At 36.9% G+C, this 24,071-nt stretch overlaps 1 protein-coding gene across 1 annotated transcript in view; it reads right to left on the bottom strand.

Moving 5' to 3' along the window:
- The window catches only part of LOC118851885 (EF-hand calcium-binding domain-containing protein 1-like), a 28,373-nt gene extending 4,302 nt beyond the window's left edge, over window positions 1-24,071 (bottom strand). Inside the window, exons 1-4 of the mRNA XM_036761460.1 lie at window positions 19,682-24,071; window positions 9,223-9,378; window positions 6,048-6,152; window positions 196-347 (exon numbers count right to left, since the gene is read on the bottom strand). Coding sequence (XP_036617355.1) covers window positions 196-347; window positions 6,048-6,152; window positions 9,223-9,378; window positions 19,682-19,766 — 498 coding nt within the window. The 5' untranslated portion in view covers window positions 19,767-24,071. The remainder of the gene's footprint in view (window positions 1-195; window positions 348-6,047; window positions 6,153-9,222; window positions 9,379-19,681) is intronic.

The raw sequence follows: 24,071 nt of genomic DNA, 5'->3' as shown, positions 1-24,071 counted from the left end.
CTAGCCTTTGTCCCAAAAAAAAAAAGACATTTTATGAAAGACAGAATGTTTGATAACAAAATTGCCTTTGTTTGATAACGAATTGTATCATCTAATACCCTAGAGTCTATTTTATCTGTTGCCTGTGGTGGAAAACAAGTCAATGTTTTGCTTTGTTTGTTCAGAAGACTAAATCGCCATTTTTTGCATACTCACCATTTTCTTCAGTGTTATTTCTACTAACTCTTTTATTCCTTCATCTGGATCTTCTTCAACTGAATGTTTGAGGAGACTGTTCTTCAGCATGTCAAACATTTCATCTTGGGAAATGTATCCATCCCCATTCAAGTAATAAACTCGGTAACAGTCTTTTTAAAGCATAAAGAAAAGCATTACTTTTAGATGAACAATTAATATTGTTTCATTTTCCTCTTAACTATCCCAATGCATTATATCATCAGTATTATATTTTATAAAATATAGGAGGCAAAGTAGCCCAATGGAAAGAGCACCAATCTTAGCATCAGAGGCCCCGAGTTGATCCTCAACTGTATTAAGTGTGGGACTGGATGACCCCTAAAGCTCCTTCCAGCTCTACATTTATGGCATGATACTCTTTGCAAGTGGAATACAGCAGCACCTTTAAATCACATTCTCAACAACTAAGTAAGATTTATACTCGGAATTCAAGGATGATTCAATATTGAGAAAAACAAACAAATATCTTTAAATCGTATGATGATGTCAGTAAATGTAGAAAAAGCTTTCAATAAGATGACATCCATTCAGGATGGAAAATAAAATTAAGAAGAATAGGAAGAAACAGATTTTTCCCTCTGTACACGCACAGTATTTACTTGAAAACTAATGGAAAAACATTAAGAAACTGGGCATGCTTGTGCATACCAGTAATCTCTGCTAAACAGGAGTTTGAACTCTGGAATTCCAAGCTGCAGTGGGCTATGCCAGTCAGGTGTCTTCACCAAATATGAGCTTTTGTGTGTGACTGTGGGAGGGGAGGGGAACCAGGGTACCTAGGGAGGAGTGAATCAGCCCAGATAGGAAACAGCAGCTCCAAGCTCCCATGATAATCAGATTGAGATTGTGCCTACTGGTAGCCCCTGAACTTTCAGCCTGGGCAAGACATGAGACCCAGTATTTAAACAAAACAAAAATAAAAGATTAGGTACATTAGCACCTAAGACAGGTACAAAATAAAGGTGCACACTCTTCCTACTTTTTTTGACATTAGAAATGTGAAAAATCACAGTAAGATAGAAAAAAATTAGAAGGATTAGCATAGAAAATGAAGTGGTGAAAACATTATTATTTGTAGATGGCCATGATTGTTTACCCAGAAAATGTACACATCTCAGAAAAAGAAGAGAATTTATCAAGGTTGCAGGATACAAGATAAATCCATTAAAAATTACATGCATTCTTGGCAAAGCCAAGATGGCAGAGAAAAGGCAAGGACTTGCCAGAGTTCTCTCAAATTCCCCTCCAAACAACTTTAAATAATACCTTAAAGTGAATTCTAGATCAGTAGAACCCACAAAGAATGAGTGGAAAACAATTTTCCAACCCAAGACAACTTAGAAGGTTGGCAGGAAAAGCCTATTGCACCAGGCGAGAGAGGAACAGTCAGCAGTCAGCACAGCACAGCTCTCCAGAGCAGACAACGGCCCTGCAAGACAGCAGCAGACCTTGGGAGCAATTGAATTGGCAGCAGCAGCTCCTGGAGCTCTCAGGCACAGATGGCAAGGCTGCCAGACAACTGGTCAGAAGGAGATTTACAGGGGTCTCTTTGCTGGCGTTGGATGCAGGATTCTATTGGATTGTCCATATGGGGATCTGGGTCAAAGTCCTGGAGTGAGGAAGAGCTCTAGCATCCCAGAACTTGGGGCCAGAGGAGCATGGTGACCTTGGTCACAGTTCCAGGGTGGAAAGGTATGCATGTGGTTGCTCACAGAACAGAGCACAGGCCAGGAAAGTAGTAAACACACCTCTCCTTAGACCATACCACTTTGGAAAAACTGAACACTTAACAGACCCCCAGATCTAGCTCTAAGGGCAGCAGCATGAAATACCTAAAGCCTGGAACAGCATCCCCTGTACCTGGGGAGCAAAGTCCCACTTTAACATAAAGTTAAAAGCTAAGAATAGGGTGGAAAAATGAGCAAATGACAACAACAAAAAAGAACCTGATGATAGAAAGTTACCATGGTGATAGGGAAGCTCAAAACACAAACTCAGAAGACAACAAAGTCAAAATAACTACATCTAAAGCCTCAAAGAAAAATGTGAATTGGTCTCAGGCCCCAAAAGAATTCCAGGAAGAGTTCAAAAAAGATTTTTTTAACTAATTGGGATAGAGGGAAAAAATGAGAAAACAAATGAGAATGATGGAGGAAAATCATGAAAAAATAGTCAATGGCTTGGTAGAGGAGGCACTAAAAAAAATAACACCTTAAAAAACAGAATAGGTCAAACAGTAAAAGAGGCACAGAAATCCACTGGCAAGAACTCCTTAAAAAGCAGAATTGTTCAAATGGAAAAGGAGGTACAAAAGCTTGCTGAAGAAAATAATTCCTTAAAAATTAGAATTGGGCAAGTGGAAGCTAATGACTCCATGAGACATTAAGAAATAAAACAAAGTCAAAAGAAAAAAAAAGAAGAAGAAAATGTGAAATATCTCATTGGAAAAACAACTGACCTGGAATATAGATTTAAGTGAGATAATTTAAGAATTACTGGACTACCTAATAGCCATGATAAAAAAAAATCCTAGACATTATATTTTAAGAAATTATTGAGGAAAACTGTCCTGATATTCTAGAGCCAAAGGGTAAGATAGAAATTGAAAGAATCCATTGATCAACTCCTGAGATCCCAAAATGAAAACTCCCAGGAATATTATAGCCAAATTTCAGGCTCCCAGGTCAAGGAGAAAACATTGCAGGAAGCCAGAAAGAAATAATTCAAATATCATGGAGACACAGTCAGTTTAACACAAAATTTAGCAGTTTCTACATTAAAGGATCAGAAGGCTTGGAATATGATATTCCAAGAGCTAGGATTACACCTAAGATTCACCTATCCAGCAAAACTGAAAAAAAAATGGATTTTGAGTGAAACAGAGAACTTTCAAGTATTCCCAATGAAAAGACCAGAGCTGAATAGAAAATTACTTTCCAAATACGCAATTAAAGAAAAGTATAAAAAGGTAAACAAAAAAGAGAAATCATAACATATTCCAAAAGATTAAACTGTTTACATTCCTACATGAGAAGATGATACTTGAAATTCCTAAAAACTTTCTCATTATTAGGGCAGTTAGTAGGAGTATACATTGACAGACGGCTCAGGTATGAATTGAATAAGATGGGATGACATCTAAAAAAAATTAGGAATGAGAAAGAAGAATGCATTGAGAAGAGAGAGAAGTAGAATGGGGTAAATTGTCTCACATAAAAAAGTTTTGTGGTGGAGAGAAAAATGGTGGGGGTGGACAATGCTTGAAACTTACTCTCATTAGAATTGGCTTAAAGAGGGAATAACATATACACTCAGTTGGTTATAAAAATCTTCTTACCCTACAGGAAAGTAGGAGGGGAAGAGGCTAAGAAAGGGAGGGTGAATTGGGGGAGGTGGTAGTCAGAAGCAAAACACTTCTGAGGATGAACAAGGTAAAAGGAGAGAGAGTTCAGGATAAACAGGGGAAAAATAGAATAGAAGGTAATACACAGTAATCATAAGTATGAAAAAGTTTTTATAGCCAGTTTCTCTTATAAAGGCCTCATTTCTCAAATATATAGAAAACAGAGTCAAATTTATAAAAATAAGAGCTATTCCCCAATTGATAAATGGTCAAAGAATATGAACAGGCATTTTTCAGATGAAGTAATCAAAGCTATCTATAGTTACATGAAAAAACGCTCTAAATCACTATTGATTAGAGAAATGCAAATTAAAACAACTCTGAGATACCACCTCATATCCATCGGATTGGCTAACATGACAGAAAAAAAATGATAAATGTTGGAGGGGATGTGGGAAAATTGAGACATGAATGCATTGTTGGTGAAGTTGTGAATTGATTCAACCATTCTGGAGAGCAATTTGGAACTATACCTAAGTTGTGGCATATGATTGTGATGGAATATTATTGTATTATAAGAAATGATGAGCAGGATGCTCTCAGAAATACCTGGACTTACATGAACTGACACGAAGTGAATTAAGCAGAACCAGAACCATGCACATGGTAACAGCAATATGTACAACGATCACCTATGAATGACCTAGCTATTCCAAGCAATATATTTATCCAAGACAATTCCAAAGGACTTATGATGAAAAATGCTATCCATCTCCAGAGAAAGAACTGATAGGGCATGAATGAAGATTGAAGCATACTTTTTAAATTTTATTTTTCTTGTCTTTTTTGTCTGTTTTCTTTTACAACATCACTAATATGAAAATTTTTGCATGATTACACATGTATAATCTATATCAGATTTCTTGCTTTCTCAATGAGGGGGAGGGAAAAGAGGAAGGGAGAGAATTTGGAACTCAAAATTTTTAAAAATGATTGTTAAAAATTGTTTTTACATGTAGTTGGGAAAAATGAAATACTAAATATATTAAAAATTATTTGCATTCTTACAGGATGATAATAAAGATCAAGAAACTATTGAACATGACAAAAGCAATTTATTTGTAAAAATAATATTTTCAAATGTATCTAGACACATAGGATCTTTATAAAGATAACACTAAAATCACATTGAAATAAATGGAAAGTTTAAATAATTGAAGAAAATTCAACGTCTATAGAAGTCAAATCAATATGTGAAAACATGAAATATGAAAATGTGAAAAATGCCAATAATTCCTACATTTATTATTGATTTTATGGATCACAGTGGGCTTCATTATTGTTGTTGTTCAGTCATTTTCAATTGTGTCCAACCCTTTGTGTCCCCATATGGGGTATTCTTGGCAAAGATACTGGAGTGGTTTGCCATTTCCTTCTACGGCTCATTTTACAGAGTAGAAAACTGAGGAAAATTAGGTTAAGTGACTTGTCCAGTTTAAATATCTGAGGTCAGATTTGAACCCAGAAGGATAAGTCTTTCTGACTCCAAGCCTGGCACTCTATCCACTGAGCCACCTAGATACCCATAGGTCTTCATTACAGAACTAAATAAAATCATAATGAAACACAGATTTGGAAAAACTGGCAAAAATAGCAATGGTGAATTTTGCATAGGGGGAGCTGATAAGTGTACACCAGCCTTTACAGATTTTAAAGTATTATTAAATAGTTATTAAAAATATGAACTGTTAGGCAAAAACAAACAAACCTAGACCAGTGGAACAAAATATAAATGCCAGAAATAGAGCAAAATATGTACAAAAGATCACTTTTCCCCCCTAGTCCAAATTCTTTGTTTTATTTTAAATTAATTAATTTATTTTTAGTTTTCAACATTCACTTTTATAAGACTTTGAGTTCTGAATTATTCCCCCCACCACCCCTCTCCAAGACAGCACGCAATCTGATATAGGCTATACATGTACAATCATATTAAACATATTTCCACATTAATCATGTTGTGAAAGGAGAATCAGAGTAAAAGGGAAAAATCATGAGAATGAAAAAAACGAATAAACAACAAGAAAAGAGAAAATAGTATGCTTTGATCGCATTCAGACTCCATAGCTCTTTCTTGGGATGTGGATAGCATTTTCCATTATGAGTCCAAAAGATGACTTTTAAACAAAAGGCTAAGCATTATTCTTAAGGGCAAACAGGTGAAATGCTGGAAGCAGTGAGTTGGGTGAGGGAAATATTTTATGGGTCCAGGTTGTTCTATTTTGTTTTTGAAATCACACCATGTCCATAGCACATTTGTAGAGTCAGCCCACATGAGGCCTTAGAAACCATTTATTTGGTTAAAGATTTAAAGAATGCTGGTATACCAGCTTTTAGATCACTGAAGGACGAAATCAAGATTAGTTGTGGTTGTCTAAAATAATACTCCAAAGTCAGAAATTCTTACATTTCACTTTTTCTTCAAAAGTTCCTCGGAGAAATATGGATAAACCTTCGACCCACTCAGTTGTACTAATGTGATTATCATTGTCTTTGTCAAAAGCACCAAACACTGAAATGTAAAGAAGGTGTAGGCTTACAGGTACTGCAATTTAGAGACAAATTCTAATTCTTATTCTTGTTATAATTGCATAGTATATAAATTATAATTCCATAATATCCGTAGTAGGTAAGGAGTTATTTTCCCGGGGTCTATGTATTAGTTTTAAAATATTTTGATAACTGTATTCCACTATAATTGGCTTCCTTTTTAATTCTATATATTTTATGTATTTAAAAACATTTTTCTGAGAAAGCATTCATGGGTTTCACCAGACTTCCAAAGAAGTCTATCATCCTTCCAAACCATTAAGGACCCCTGCTATACATAGAGAGAAATAAAATAATTTGTACCATATGCTAAGCAAAAGTTTAGATAGTTTCCCTCTTGGGAATACTGAAGTTTTAGTATTTTAAAAAGTTGCTTTTCTCACAAGAAGCACTACATTATACTAAATGACAAAGTACACTTGGATTATTTTATAAAAGATGCTTTTACAACAGGAATCCCAGTCTCAGCACTATTCAATATGTGAATATTTTTTATAATGAAATAAAGCAGGCAGATTTTCTCAGAGTCATCTATTTAATTAAATTATAAACTTCAAAGCCATCCACAAAAAAGCAATCAAACAAAATAAAAGATAAAAAACCTACACAAGACTTTAGAATGCAATACAGCTAAGAACAAATGAATTAACAGGTCCCAAACAGGCTAAGAAAATGCTTTTATTCTGTATGCCCTTAGCATAATGTACTTGTGTGGGATATAATGTCCTAATACGAGAGAACATTGGACCTAGAGTCAGAAGAGACTCAGCTTCAAATCCTTGGTCTAACACAATGAGAAGAGAAGGGACATATGGTGGGGACATTTACATAGTCCCTACCATATGCCAGGCATGCATGGCACTAAGTACTCTTTTTTTTTTAATATCCTCTCATTTGATATTCACAACAACCCTGGGAGAGAGGTGCTATTATTATCCCTATTTTACAGGTGAGGAAACTGAGGCAAATAGGGGTTCAATGACTTGCCCAAGGTCACACAGCTAATGGGTGTCTGAAGCCAGATATGAACTCATCTTCCTACACCAAAAGCCTCCAAAAAAAACATAAACTGGCCCCAGGCCATGGAAAAGCTCAAAAAGGATTTGGAAAAGCAAGTTAGAGAAGTAGAGGAAACATTGGGAAGAGAAATGAGAAGGATGTGAGAAAACCATGAAAAACAAGTCAATGACTTGCTAAAGGAGACCCCCCAAAAATACTGAAAAACACACTGAAGAAAACAACACCTTAAAAAACAGACCAACTCAAATGGCAAAAGAACTCCAAAAAGCCAATGAGGAGAAGAATGCTTTAAAAGGCAGAATTAGCCAAATGGAAAAGGAGGTCCAAAAGACCACTGAAGAAAATACCACCTTAAAAATTAGATTGGAGCAAGTGGAGGCTCTTGACTTTAGGAGAAACCAAGAAATTATAAAACAGAACCAAAGGAGTGAAAAAATGGAATACAATGTGAAATATCTCATTGGAAAAACCACTGAACTGGAAAATGGATCCAGGAGAGATAATTTAAAAATTATTGGACTACCTGAAAGCCATGATCAAAAAAAAGAGCCTAGACATCATCTTTCAAGAAATTATCAAGGAAAACTGCTCCGATATTCTAGAACCAGAGGGTAAAATAGAAATTGAAAGAATCCACCAATTGCCTCTTGAAAAAGATCCCAAAAAGGAATTGAATTCATTAGGAGAAGAATGTGGTGGGACTATACCATGTTTCAAATACACACACATGTTCATTAAGTATATAAAACTTTAGCTTTTAAGTTTTAAGTATATAGATGTATGTGTGTGTATATACATACATACACATATATTTAACATGTATTTAAAACATGCTATAGACCTATCTACATGCTTCTAATGCATTCAGCTCCTAATGTGATATATCTGTATATGTGTACACACACACACACGCACACACACACACACACACACAGATGTATACAGTATTTGCATCCCAAAAATTTTCTTTAAGTATATATATATATATATATATATATATATATATATATATATATATATATATATATATATGTAAAATGTGTGTGTGTGTATATACATATATATGCACATACTTAAAACATGGTACAATCCTTCCTACATTCTTAGGAAATGAAAGACAATGAGTAATGTGATAACAATAATAATGTGACTGACTGTATGTGAACTAGGCATCTAGAGACCTTAGGGTCTGTCGGTCTTGATTGACTGTTTCCTCCTTCCTGCCAGAATGCCAACCTTGCCCAAGCTCTCCATCATTCTTGACCAGGTGACTATTGAGTTCTCAAGGACCAATTTCAGGCAATTTTTGAGTACACTTCAGTTGTGTTTTTGTTTTTAAAGAATCATTATACGCCCTTTGGCTAAAATGTTCACCTGCTTCAACTCCACTTCATATAATTCTTAGGTTTCTTCAAGATTCAGCTCAAATGCCACTTTCTGTAGGAGACCTTTTCCAGTCCACTTGCTAGCTTCTAACACCTTCCCCTCCAAAGTTACCTTCTAACCATGGTGTATACATCTTTTGTATAGCTATTTATTTACATGTTGTCTCCCCTATTAAAATGTAAACTCCTTGAGGGCAGTGGCTGTTTTTGCTTTTTCTTTTTAGCCCAATGCTTAGTTTAGTGTCTGGCACAAAAGTCAGCACCTAAATGGTTATCGATTATTAAAAATGGGAAGGGAAAAACCCAGAACCATGCAAATTTTTCTTTTGATTATTTTTAAAAAATATATTTAGTGACAGTAATAGCAAATACCTCTAGGATTAAGTGTTATACTCACTATAATATGTTTTTGAGGGGAAAAATTAAGTAAATTTTCCAAGAATACTGTTCTAATAGCATCTTTTATACAATGGACCAAGAGGTACATCATACTTAAATAGAATCGGAAACACCGATTGTTCTGTCAAAGGCAGTTTCAGCTAAAATATTCACTTGTCATTTGGGCTGCCAGGAAAATTTGAACATCACTGATGAAAAGTGGCACTTACAATTGCTATGGCTTCTTACCCCTGTTCATAAGCATGTCATCAGTCATTCCAAATACACTATGCAGGATGTTTCTAAACTCACTGCGATCCAGGCCTCCTTGGATACCTTGTTCATATCCCTTTTCCATAAATGAGTAAAAAAGTTTTACAAGACATTCCATTTCATTTTGGTTGACTGTGAAATGAAAAAGGAAAATTAATAAAATTTATAAAGGACAATAGGTGAAGAGCTGGGGAGAGGTGTGTTCTAATGTTTTTTTTCCTTCTACTGATGTTGGTGAACAGGTAATTTAGCCTCTCATACCCTTATTTTATTTTCATTTATAAAATAAAGGAGTCAGGCTAAATGATCCCTTGTCTTTTCTAATTCAACATTCTAATTACTGAGTTCTAAATTCCGTTCAGGTCAGTAAGGATATATAGCAGAGTAATATCTAGGAATTTCAGTGCTTTGGGCAAATATGATAAAAACTACACCCATGGTGAACAGTCCCCTTTTAAGAATGAGAGCTGGCATTTAGATAGCATTTTAAGGTTTGCAAAGTACTTTACAAATATTATTTCATTTAATCCTCACAACAACTCTGAAAGGAGAGTATCATTATCATCACCCCCATTTAAAACTGAGGAAACTGAAGTAGAGGTTAAGTTATTTGCTTAGTTACACAGCAAGTAAGTACCTGAAGTTGTATTTGAATTCAAGTCTTGCCAGCTCCAGACCTCAAACTCCACTGTGCCATATGGCTGTGGCCTTATGGGAAGAATGTCAGAGTAGGGAAGGGCATAGCCTGCCATTTTGTACCTTTGCATTTTAACTATTTTGCTTAACTAGATTTCTCTTTTGCTGAAGGACTACAAATGCTTTTTAGCACCCTTTAAATTCTTATCTCTGGGGGAAAAAATCCCTATTCTCCCCGCTCTAGTTGCCACTCTGGTGTCTAGTACTGAGCAAGGGGGACAAGACTTAATATAACTATCTGTACCGGACATGATATGGCATATAATTTGCTTTAAGTTATTCTTTATTGGTGCCATTTGTTTTTACATCGCATTCCTTTCTGACTATACACTTTTCCATCTCCTACCCAGAGAGCCTTTTCTTGTAAAAAAAAATTTAATAAGAAAAAGAACAAAGAAAAAAGCTCAGCAGAATCAACCAACATTTCCACTACATCTGGCACGACATATAACATTCCATGCTCATAGCATTTCATCTCTGCAAAGAAAAGAGGAAGGTATACATTTTTTTAAACTTTTCCCTGAGCCCAGTCTTGGCCATTTTTACTAAATAGCACTTGGTTTTGTTTTTACTGCTCTTTCCATTTACAGCCCTTTAGTCAATGCGTATATTATTTTCCCGATTCTGCTTAATTTGTTTTGTAGCATTTCATATAAGTCAAACTACATTTCTCCAAATTCTTCACAGTTATCATTTCTTACAAGGCTATAATAACTGGATTACATTCAAGTACCAGTTGTTATTTTCGCCAAGCCCCAAGGCATTTACTTTCCTACAGTTCTTTACTAACACACATACAGTCACAGACACAGACACAGACACCCCTTTACAATTAATGTATCAGGGACTTTTCTGTCTTCAAATTTCTTAGTAAGCATTTGCTTAGCAGTAGGATCTCTGGGTCAAGGGTCGTTTAAAACGATTGGAACAATTCATGGCTCTACCAACAGTATATTAGTATGTCTACCTTTTCATAACTCCTCCAACATTGACTATTTCCATCTTCGCCAATTTGCTGGGTATGTGGTGGAACCACAGAGTTGTTTTAATTTTCATTTCTCATTACTAGTGATTTGGTACAATTTTTCATATGGTTGTTAATAGTTGCAATTATTTTAAGAATGCTTTGTTTATACCTTTTAACCACTTAACCATTGGGTTATGATTCTTGGATATATACATATACATGTATATATACATATATACACACATGCAAATTCTTAGCTCTTGCTTTTATGCACACACACATAAATAAATACTTGTTAATTCTTTATATATATGAAATATCAAGAGATATTTGGTGTGACAATTTCTTCCCACTCAAGTTTCTCTCCTTATCCTTGATGTATTAATATTGTGCACGCAAACCCTTCTAAATTTCATCTCATCAAAATATTTTACCTTTAGTGCTTCCATTATCCAATATTTGGTTAAGAATTATCCACCAGCCACAGCTGTGAAAGGTATCTGAAATGGTTCTCTTCTAATTTTTTTAATGGTGTGAGTTTCAGTATTTAGGTTCCAAATCCATTTTGAGCTTATTGTGGCATGTGGGGTTGGAAGTTAGTTTAAATCTAATGGTCGCCAGTTTTCCCAGCTGTTCTCATCAAATACAGAGACTTCTTGCTCTTTAGAACTTGACCCCTTTCTACCTTATGGGTTATTGTCTCTCCACATTAATTCTATGATCTAGCTCTCCTAGCTTTCTTCCTGTATCTTACACAGGACAATCCATGTCCTAACACTTTATCTTTGCCCTGGCTGTCCCACATTCCTCAATGCTCTCCCTCTTCACCTCCACCTCTGTTTCCCTGGCTTCCTTCAAGATTCAGCCTAACCTATACCCAAAACACATCAAAGAAAGAGGAAAAGGACCCATTTGTACAAAAATATTTATAGTGGTATTTTCTGTAGTAGCCTTAAACTGGAAAATAAGGGGGTGCCTACTTATTAGGAAATGGCTTAACAAATGGCAATATGTGCAGTTGTCATGGAATATTATTCCATAAGAAATGACAAAATGAACAGTTTCAAAGGACATTGGGAAGACTTTTTTAATTTCATGTAGAGCGAAGTGAACAAGTCTAGGAGAACAATTTGCACAGTGACAAGACTGCAGAGAAAAAGCAGCTTTGAAAGACATTAGAATTTTGATTAAGGCAATTGTATCTGCTTGCTTAAATATTTAGTCTAGGGCAATAATTTTAGGTTTAAGCTGCACTTGTGGTTGCTATCCCTCAATGGGAAAGAGGTGCGTCAAATTAAATATCCAAAGTTTAACTCCCTTCTCACCAAATGCCAGTTCTACAATGAATACACACAGCAAATAAACTCATTTATCCAAGTAGATAACAAAATTAGTATCAGAGAAAATAAATATATGAGAATATGAAAACCAGACAATAATGAATGAATGAGGATGCCCATTGAGAGTGAAATAAGTTAGCTCAACTGAGAATCTCAGATCTTACCCAAGGGGAAATTCCTCAAAGTTTCTAGTGTAGTAGGCTGGAACATGTTGGCTCTTTTACACGTTGGCTTCTTTCCAGAGTCTTTCTCTCCCATCAGAGACCTGAAGAGGGTTTGGAAGTGTGTGTATCCTCTACTGAGGCTGAAAGCCAGACTAGGATATCTCTTTTTTTAAGGTCTTATCAACTTCAACCCTCATGCAGGAGTGGAAGACTGAACAATCCATCTCCATCAATGAGGAGATTTTATGTAAATAGGCTTTGAGCCACCCATTACACAATGATAAACAATGAGTGCAGTAGACCAAAGATGAATTATACCAACTATCCTTGCACAGATGTAATGGACTTAAAATGCAGAGAGAGGTTCATTCATATTTGCACATGGACAATACGGGATTTTTTTTTGCTGAACTGTTCATGGTTATTGTGAGGGTTTTGATTTTTTTTCTTTTGGTCTATTGGGAGAGCAGTGGGAGGAAGAAATAATAAACACTGACATAACTTTAAACACACACACACACACACAGACAGACCTAACTTCCATCTTCTGCAGGAGGCCTTTCCTGGTACACTCAGCTGCTATAACTTTCCCCTTTAAGGTTATTTTCTAAATACTCTTTGCATACCTTGCACATGCCTATTTATTTATATGCTGTCTCCTCCATAAGACTTTTTTTTTTATATTCCCACTGCTTAGCTTAGCACGATACCTGGCCAACAGTAATCACTTAATATGTGTTGATTGTGCCACTGATTATCAGACTCCACTCTAATGGGGAGACTGGCCAATGATAGCCTAGTCCAGCTGCGAACTTGTGCGTGCGTGCGTGTGTGTGTGTGTAGGTTTATGGGTCTCCTCCACCACAGAAATGTGTGATGATATAGAATGAGAGGGCCCTGCCTCCATTCAAAGCATGTGGTCCAGGAACTGGAATCTATGCCAGAGTTTGTTGGCAGCCAAGCCCCTTGAGCTACTGTAACTCCAAAGTGTGAATCTATGTGTACACAAATATTTTAGCAGCTTTTTTCATAGTAGCCAAAAAATAGCAGCTAAGAGGCTGTTCTATTGAAGAATGGTTAAATAAATTAAGGCATATCTATGTAATGTGCACTAAGAAATTATGAAATGAGCAGTTTGAGAGGAAATTGGGAAACTCATGAACAATACAGAGTAAAACGAGAAGACGTAGGAGAACAATTTACACGATGACAATATTATAGATAAAAACAGCTTTGAAAGACTTTAGAACACTGGTCAATGCAATAACAAACCATGAGTCCAGAGGGACTGAATATGAATCCTACCACTCACCTCTTGCCAGACAGGTGATAAACCTAAAATGAAGAGGTACATACATTTTGGGGCATGACTATTGAAGTAATTTGTTTTGCTGGACTATGCATGTTTATGGTGGTTTTTTTCTAAAGGGGGGCAATGGAAGAGGCAGACAGCTGCATGTAAAAACAAGTAATTTAAAATTAATAATAAAAATGTGAACTTGGTTGGGAAAATGTCTATAGCAGATTAAATTTGAGCCCACTCCTTCCAGGGAACTAGGTGGCAGAGGGGAGAGAGAAGTCCCATTTTGGGGGGGATGTGTTTGTACTTTCCTTTTCAGTAAGTATCCCTATGTAAAAGTTAATTCATGCAAATTGGCTGTAAGATCAAGGAGATTTTAATAGGTTAAATCATATTGGGGTGCTAAACATTGAAGATGATATTGAAGAACTGTGTTGGTAAGCAAAATGGGCTCCTTAGCACTTAGTTCAACAAGTGCCCTTGAGGAGTTTGGCTTTTCTTTGCTTTGAGTAATTCAGTGTATTTCATTGAGTCTTACTAAGTGCTAAGCCCCAGGCCCAAACCCCTATTAGGTGTAAAACCTATGTGGGTGTGGATTGGCAACTAAAGTGGGGCCCAAGGTGGGGCTAACTCCAGGGAGGGCCTAGTTTACACTGTCTGGGACAGCAGAGGCTTTTAGACCATGTGGGTTTAAGTTGCCTCTTTGTGACGATTCTAGGTCACGTGACTCACCGCTGACCCTGAAAAAGATATAAAACCAGGGGTTGGCTGTCTCTTCTTTGGAGCTCTTACCCACAGCCACGGTGGCATGCGTGACTCTGGGACAGCCCTTGTTCTGAGCTCCCGGGCTGAACCTAGATGTTGATAACTATGAATCTGTATTTGGTCTGTCTGTTGATGTTTGTAATTTGTAATTTACTCTTTAGTTCAGTGTGCTGGTCTCTTCCCCTGAACTAAGTGAATGATATTTGTATGCTGAATTAAAGTAAGCTTGTCAACCCCTTAACCTTGCTTTCCTTAGTTAAGCAGATCAAAAGAACCTGTGTTTTTGCAGCGTGCTGGCAGCTTTCTGGGTGCTGGCTGTTGGTGGAGCTTACACCCCTACAGCAGCTGCTAGCCAGATTGTTGAAACAAGAACACACATAGGGTAAGGAGTAATCTGATACTATTAAGAGTCCTACCACCTCTAAGGAGTATCCCTAGGGGAAATAAAACCAGTCAGGCTGGGGACCCAACCTGCTAGGATATATGTGGGCTGGGAAAGCATTATTTGCCATTCTTGATTATCTATTTAGTCTATTTCACTTGTCTATTTTTCTATTTTTTAACCAATACCAAAGAATTTCAGGGTCACTATTTTATTATATAATTCAAGGCCTGTGATTCCACCCCCTTTCCCCCAACAGATATGCAAATTGTTTCTTCTGAGATTCTAGTCCTTTTATTCCTTCAAATGAATTTTGTTTTTATTTCATCTCTAGAATGTCCCTCCCTTGATAGCTTGATTGATATAAGCATAAAATATTTGTTAGTTTCATCGTTTTTATATACTTGTGTAGCCCAAGCAGGAACAATTAACATACTTTTAATTAAGTTGTCCTTTACTTCCTTTGTAATTTTATTTGTATAACCACTGAGCGTGCTTTGGTAGACTGCCTAGAGAATATTTTATGCATTTTTTAGTTATTTTGAATAGAATCTCCCCTTTTATTTTCTTCTGAAATTTGTTACTACTATAAAGTGTTTTTATAGATATACTTTATAATCTACTATCGTACCGAAGCTATTGCCCTTTTGCTGCTTCTCTGGTATTTTCTAAGTAAATTAGTAGGTTGTCAGCAAATGAGAAGTTTAGTTTCTTTTTGTCTGTTTATGCTTTATTTTTCTGCCTTATTACTTTCACCAGCATTTCTAGAACTACATCCAATAACAGTAGGAAAAAGGGGTGTCATCCTTGCTTTGTTCCTGTATTTATTGGGAAACTTTCCAGTGTTTTCCTATGGCAAATAGTTCTAGTTTTTTATTCATGTTTTATCATATTAAAAATGACCTTTTATTAATCACAATCATATAATTTATCATATTAAAAATGACCTAGGTATTGTAGGGTTGATATTTTGTTTGTTTAGCATTATTGTTGCACTTTGTCAAAAACTCTTCCTGCATATATTAATATAATCATGTAATTTGTGGGTAGTTTTTTTAAAACAGATCATACTGTTTTCCTAGTACTGAACCATGTTTGCATCCCTAGAGTGGTTGTAGTAAAAAAGTTTTTGATATATTGCCGTAATATTTTTGATAGGATTTTGTTTTTTGCATTGATTTTGGTTAGTGAATTGGTATATTTACTTCTCTTTGTTTCCTTTATCCAGAACTATATTTGCCTTATAAAATTAGTAAAGTACAGAGTTTTCTTTTTTCAATTTTTATGTATTAGTTACTCTATTTATATGTATTAATATATGTATATATGTAATATATAATCTGTATGTATTAATTACATGTATGTAAAACAAAACTTAAATCCTTGATTTAACTCAATCAACTTACCATTTAAATTACACTTAGTCCCTAAAGTCTTCCCGACTTTTCCAGCTCACGGTGATTTTTCCCTGATCCAAACATCTACAGCATTTCTGGTCTAGAGCACGCATTTTATTTTTTGTGAGGCAGTTGGGGTCAAGTGACTTGCCCAGGCTCACACAGCTAGGAAGTGTCAAGTGTCTGAGGCTGCATTTAAACTCAGGTCCTCCTGACTCCAGGGCCAGTGCTCTATCTACCACCTAGCTGTGCCTAGGGCATATATTTTAGCAATTAATTACATACCATCTATATACAGGGAAGACAACCAAAAGATACAAACCTAAATCAAAGCTTAATAATGACATTTTGACTAATGTGTGGGTCAAAGAATAAACAATTTAGTAATGGAGACAAAATGATGAAATGACATAGCAAAATTTCTGGGATACAACCAGAGGTGTTCTGGCAAATGTGTTAACAACCAGCTCTCCAAAAATTATGACACAATTTAGGTATCTATATTCATAAGGACCAGTTTTCTTAAGGAGTCTCTTTATGGCTCTTCTCAACTTCATTTTCTAAGATTGAATTGTTTACAATTTCTATTTCATGTCCTATTAATTTGGGTATTTTATGTATTTGTAGGTAATCTCATGCTTCTTCAAATTCTGAGTTTTGCTAGCATATACTGTTGACAGGTTCTCATAATTCACTTGTTTTTATTTTACCTAATTTTTCATTTTGGCCATTTTATTTTCCTTTTTCAGCTTTTAAAAGTATATGAATGCTGTCTTTTCAAAGAACCAGATTTTAGCTCTGCTTACCATGTCTACAATACTTTTTATTTATTCCTCCTCTAATTTTCAATGTCTTTCGTGCTTAAGATTTTCCAGTTCTTAATACTGAATTTTGTTTTCTATTTTATTAATGTATCTTTTCAGATATATTTTTGCTTCTGAATGTTTTAGTTCTGTCCAGGTGTGTGATGGAGTCACCTCATACTGATGGGAGAGTTGATCATTAAATTTTCAATGTGAGCATTTACAACTTGGACACTGGCAAATGCTACAAATCAAGGCTTAATTTATGGGCTTATCTATTTTTAAGTCTAGCCAAGACTTATGACGATGATGGAGAAAATGTTGATAATGCAGATTAAACTTTAAATTGTGACTAATTTTTTGGAGAGCTAGTTGTTACACCTTTGCCAGCATGCCCCTGCTGGCTGTATCCCAGAAATTTGGTACATCACCTCATCATTTTCTCTCATTTATTAAATTTTTATGATTTATTCTTTGAGTCACTCATTATTTAAAATGTCATTAAGTTTTGATTTAGGTTTACAAACTTTTTGGTTGTGTTCCTGTATACAGATATAGAATTACTTGCTAAAATGTGTGCTCTGGACCAGAAATGCTGTAGATTTTTGCACCAGGGAGAGAACCATGTGAGCTGGAGAAGCTACGAAGGCTTTAAGGATGAGATGATTAAATGGTAAGGTGATTAAGAGAAGAAATCAAGGATGATGTGTTATTTTAGATATGTTGTTGTGCTTTGACACATATAAACTTCTCATATCTTTATTCAAATTAGGGTAAGAGCGTTTCCATGGAAAAATTTAAAAGTCATGAAAATTACATACATTACATGATGTGACTGTGATTAATACACGATTATTTTGACAGAAATTGTAGCAAGGAGCTATCACATTCCTTCCAGAAACCAGACATCCTGCTTGTTAAAAAAAAAAAAAAACAAACCAACAACAAACCTTTAAAATAAAAAAAATAAAAAGAAAAAAGTGGACTCAGTGGGGCCACTTTGTTGGGGCCCATTGTTCCCAAAGACCTGGGTGGTAAAGGGCGACAGTATGACTCACACCAAAAAATCAACTTCAGGCAAAATCAACTACTCTATAATTGTTTATTAAACATTAATTTTGTGAAAGGCACTGTGCTTATCACTGAAGATTTAAAGACAAAAGTGAAGCAGGCTCTGCCCTCAAGTAGCTTAGAGTCCAGTGGAGGAGACATCATGCATGCATATACACATATGTATACATATGTATGTCTACAGCAGAGGAAGAGAAAAGGATAAAGGCTGTACTGGTAATTTCACTGGTATAGGAAACTCCCAGATGAGGAACCTCCCTCCACCAATGCAGGTCTCCACCTTCTCTGTCTTGGAACAGAACATTTTAGAATGGAAGGTTCTAGAAAAAAGGGCACGGCAGAAAGCAGGGTAGTACCAGGCAGAAGGAAGGGGCATTGCAAGGGGACAGCTAATGGACAAAGACAGGCCTTATTTAAAAAAAAAAAAAACTATAATAGAAAATGAAAAGCCCAGAAGTCACCTAGGGACTCAGTGGTAGAGCCTGGATTCCAACACGGGTCCTCTGAGAACAAATCAAACCAACCTTCTACTGTTCCACACTCCCTTTGTTAGATACTCAAACAACTTCTTGAGTTTTTGACGGCGGGAATGTTGTCTTAGCTGAGAGCCGAGTTTTGCTTTTCAACTCAACAATTAACTTCAATGTCATCTCTACGTGCACCCAGAATTTCCCTTTACGGACTGTGAACAACTGCCAATTAATCTTTTAAATGTTGGTGAAAATATCTGAAGGCCAGAGAGAAGAGCAGACTTGCAAAGTCCGGAGAGTTGACTGAGATGTTCCCAGTGAACTGCCCTTCACTCTAGGTCGTTTGAAGTTATACGCAGAGTAGAACAAAAATCATTTCTTGCTTTTCCAACACCCCTGGATTCTCTTGGTATACTTTTGCACCCAAGATCTGATGACTGTGACCATACCAGAAAGCTGTCACATTTTGGTTGGACCTGTCATTTTACCGTATGAGAAATTCCCTCCACTGGAAGGGATTCAGGGGGAGGGTGGTATTAGGTCTACAATTTAGTGGGCACCGAGAGGCCGAGTGAATTGTTATTGGTGAGCAGAGCCATCCAGTGGGTAATTGCCAGGGTCAGGCCTTGAATTCAGGTTTTCCTGACTCCATTTGTCAACTCGGCCCCTCTGCCTCCTGAAGCATGGTGTTATTTTGCTGTTGATTAAATCACAAATCTTTTAAAAACATATCCCCAAGAGGCTAAGAGGGTAGTAGAATACTTCTCTTTCATAGCTGTATACTCCCTACAATGCTCCTCACAAGGCAGTTTGGAGCCTGGATGGCCTGATTCATGGAACTGCCCTGCTCATACTTGGCACATGACCCCTTGTAACTGCTCAGAGATCTGGAAACTATTTCAGATTCTAAACTGGAGACTTGCAGTGGCAGAGGGAATTCCTCGTACCAGTGAAATCACAGATTCAGGTCCTAGACCTCTCTGCTCCTAACACTGAGTAAAAGCTGCTGTCCCATGGAGGCAGATGTCATACCCAGCTGTTCTAAGTTAATCAGTAGCTCAATTTCCTGATGGTACTCACAATGTGTGGCTGCTTTGCTCAGGGCTGTCACCACCTTCCTGAGGTCCCTCGAGTCGATGCCACACATCAGTCTCTTCAGACTCATGATCTAAACAAACAACAAAACCTTGGGAAGCGGGAGTGGTACTGCTGAGGCTTTCACAGATGCTCTCTGGGGCGGCTACAGCCAGGAGAGAATGTTGTCATGCCAACAACTCAGGAAATAAACAAAGAAGATTCTGAGGGCTAAATTGGATAAATGGGGCCATTCTGGACAGCAGGAGAAAACAGGTCAGGCTCTGGAAGCAAGAGGAAGCTGAATCCAAATGGGAAAGCAAGGGTAACCAACACAGTAGCAATGGTCACGTGAGGGAATGGATTCTGGCTGCCTGGGAGCTATCAAGTCTAGGGCACATTTACTACTGAACCCCCATTAGCGCTAGTTTCCCTCATGTGTTTGACAGAGACCACATTGATCATCAGATAATTATTACATGATGAAGATAGAGAAATGTGTTAGGATGGTTTGAGTTGTTTCAATTGAGAGATAACAAGGTCACACGGCTTACTCGGGGACATGGTAGGATTTCAGGTTGGCTCCAAGAGAGCTAGATTTGAAAGTCACCTACAAAGTAGAAAAGGTTCTGGCCTCAGGCCTCTCAGTTCAGCCACTTCCTTGGTGATTTTCTGAAGAGCTACAATCAATACTGTTCCTTTTCCACTATCCAATCCTCTTAAAAAATAGGCAGGGCACATTATGCTTATTACTTGCAAGATGTGCCCTTGGTCTTCCAACAGAGGTGTAAGATACCAAAGTCCAAATGATCCCAAGTTCTTTAGGCATTTCTTATGTTTCCCAAACTTTACAATTATGGGGTGCGTGTGCGTGTGGGTGTTTCCTCCTTTCTAACCCACCATCAATATCAGAGACAGTGTAGTTGAACTTGGTATCCGGACACAGGTTCCAATCGTATGCCTGACCATTCCTAGCTATGGGACCTCGGGGCAGGTACTAAAATGAGAATGTCTATAAAGCCTACCTCCTGGCTGTGCTGAAGAGAAAGCACCCTGCCAAGCCTAAGGCGCTACATCAATCTGAACTCATATGATCACCAAAGATGCCTCCTGCTTATTGGGTCTAATTGGAGAAAAACTCTCCTACCAAGCAGCACCTTCTGCAATTTCAGTCAAGGAACCAAGCATCTTGAGACCTCTACAAAGCAGAGGCTGCTTCAGTAGAACCTTTTACTTGTTTTTAATTCAAGATTTGATGGGAAGGAGTAATTTGATCTGAATCTGTTATAACATTATATAGCATTACTTTTGGACAGTTTCAGCATAAATAAGCATTCTAATTGGACCAGACATTTTGTCCTTGTTTCTATTGGAATGATTCTCTAATAAGCCAATGTTCAGAGGGCAAACAGGCTAGGTCCAAGTCTTTAAGATCATTCTATAAGTGGACAAATGGAACAGGAATGTTGAGCCTGGAGATCTGGGGAGACAAAGTAATGGTCCTTAAGCCTCTGTACAAAAAGAGATTAATTTCTGCTTGACCCCAGGGGAGGGGCAGAACTAGGAGAAATAGTTATTAGCTGCAGATTAAGGCTTGAAATAAAAGACTTGCTAACAATTTTAGTCATTCAGAAGTGTAATGAGCTATGCTTGGAGGGTGAGGTTCATGCTTCTCTCCAAGTCTCATTTGTTTCAGGCAAAAGCCAGGTAACTTGTCATCTGTCAAGTGTCTTCTCCACAAGGAGAAGAGATACTAGTTCGTGCATGGGTTACACTGGACACCCTCTGAGGTCCCTTTAAACTCATATTCTGTGAAGAAACTTGGTTCAAATTCCAACTGTTGAATTCCTATCTACTGTGAAACACTGAAAGAACTAATAGAGCCTTTATGTTTAAGGTCTGCAAAGTGCCTTGAGCTTTATCTCACTGGCTCCTCACAACATGGGCGGTGGGGGGTTGGTGATATTATCATTCCTGTTTTGCAGTTGAGGAAACCGAGGCAAATAGCCATGAAATGACTTGCCCAGGGTCACCTAGCCAGTGTCTGAGGCAGAATTTGAACTTAGGTCATTCTGACTCCAGGCTAAGGTCGCTGCCTAACCTCCTCCAGCCTGTGCCTGAGCTTATCCAATCTTTGGTGACTAGAGAAATGTTGCTGAATTGACTGCAATTATAAAAGAACCCTACAGTTCCAAATGCCACATAATTTTCCTTGAAATGTAGAAGTGACTCTTACAAGGCAGTAAATTGCTGAGGGCTCCCCCCGCCCCCATCCCAGTATTTCTAGATAAGGCATTTCTGGCTTTGATCTTCTTGGATTTTAAACTGAAAACCTTTTATAAGAAAAACAACAATTAAATCTATCACCGAGGTTTCAGAATAGCACTTTCCCACTTAATTTTCCTGAGATTCTACTTATTGTACTCCTCTGCCACATAAATAAATTTATCTGCTCTTGGGAACAATCATCTGTATACCAGATAAAATTCAGCTTGGGAGAACCTTATATTTTGTAAAACCCAATATCCCGATGATTTCTAGAAATGAGAAACAGTAAACTCAGGGTCAAATCGGTACAAAGCCCACATTTCTACCCAAGCACTAATTCCAAAATTATCTGCTAGTTGCTATCAATCAAGGGATTTCCTCATGTTTACAAAAGTAGTGGTCAAAGTTTACAAAACTTACAAGAAAGGCAAAATCTGTGAGTACCTTAGCAAGAATTTGGAATGAATAGAATTTATAAAATATTATCACCCTATCCATTTTTCTCCCTCTACCCTTTATTGGAAGACTGTTAAAGATAGTGCAACAATAAAATAGTCTGGCTTTCTTTCTAGATAGTTAACACTGCAGAGCAGCACTAAAACAAGGAGCAGACAACCACCACTGTCTCCAGGTAATACAAAATACCCAAGGCAAATAAACCCAACATATCTAGCTTCAACGATCACTGTTCCTGGACAAGTCTGCAAAGCTTGACAAAAATAATCTGAACATAACACATCTAAAGACAGAGGTGTTTTATACATGTTAAAATTGGTACTTCTATGGTAATACAAATCATCTCCCCTATACTTATCTTTTTACGTTTTTGTTACAGGACTGTTTTTCAGAAATGGTTAATTTGTATACAAAATGTCATTCTTCAGTGTCCTATCTCTTGGTTGGCTCCAGCATCACTGCCATTCCAGAAATGACTAGGAGTGTTCAGCTCTAAAGATGAAGACCACTTAGTGACCTGATGTGTGGCATCACTAGAGGACTCAAAACACCTCTTCAAAAACCTGTTCTCTCAAGGATGGAAGGCTGGGGGTAGGGAGGGGCTGCTATGCAACTGATCTCCCAAATGTTTTCCAATTTTCCACTTTCTTTGTAACGCACAAAGGGAGCTGAAATGAACACAGCTATTTTTAAGTAAAATAGCCATTTATTCAGCCTCTTGTCATGCCAAAATATTCTGTGCATTAAGATACTACAGTTAGAACACCCTTTATAACAGGCACAATGGACAGTAAGTTATATTTCATGTAACTGATTATAAAAGTGTGAAGTAAAAATGACTGCTCAGTTGCTTTCCACATCACTGGTAAACATAATTCAGCAGCAGACATTTGAGGCACCCAATCTTAGTAAAATATGCCACAGGAATAGCAATCAGGTCATTCTTACTTTACTTTAATCCCTGTCTTAATTCAATATTAATATATAAAGACAACAAACTTTTTAAACGGTATATTTACTGAGATTCTGGCAGTAGTTTTATGTAACAAGACATATAGAATACTAGGCCTGCCACTCAACTTGCTCATAGCAAATCAGCTTCAATATGAAGCCGTTAAATATCAAAAACCTGCTTTTTACATGCTAAATATTTTCAGCAAGTGTGCAATTAAACACAGTTAATGAACTTATTATAGCAAGAATATGGAATTACACACTTGAAACAATGCAGCCGAAACATAATTCATACAAAAAATAATGGTCACTGGTTACAATAGAATTTCCCTGGCTAGTTAAAACATAAGATAGTATAAAACATGCAAAATATTTCAGAATATTTTAGCTATCTATACCAAAAAAACCAGTGTCTCTATGAAATGATTCCCTCCAAAGCGTAACCAAAATTAATTCAAATTATTTAACATTCTACTGCTAAAAATATTCATAAGATTGAAGTGGAGGTAAGTTTCCTAGGCTCTGGAGCTCATTCATGCTGCCAGGTGCTGTCTTACTTTGCTACCTGAAGTAGTTGGCAGAGAGCCGAGCCCCAGAATGCAAAGGGACAGACTGCTGCCACTCAGCTCTTGGCCTCCCTAGGAAGCACAGTGTCTGTCCTGACCGAAATAGATAGGATGTGCAAGGATCAAAAGGCACACTATTCAGCTAGCTAAAA

Source organism: Trichosurus vulpecula, chromosome 5, assembly GCF_011100635.1.
Source record: "Trichosurus vulpecula isolate mTriVul1 chromosome 5, mTriVul1.pri, whole genome shotgun sequence".
Lineage (NCBI taxonomy): Eukaryota > Metazoa > Chordata > Mammalia > Diprotodontia > Phalangeridae > Trichosurus > Trichosurus vulpecula.
The sequence above is the reverse complement of the archived record's forward strand: the minus strand, read 5'-3'. Positions and strand labels throughout refer to the sequence as shown.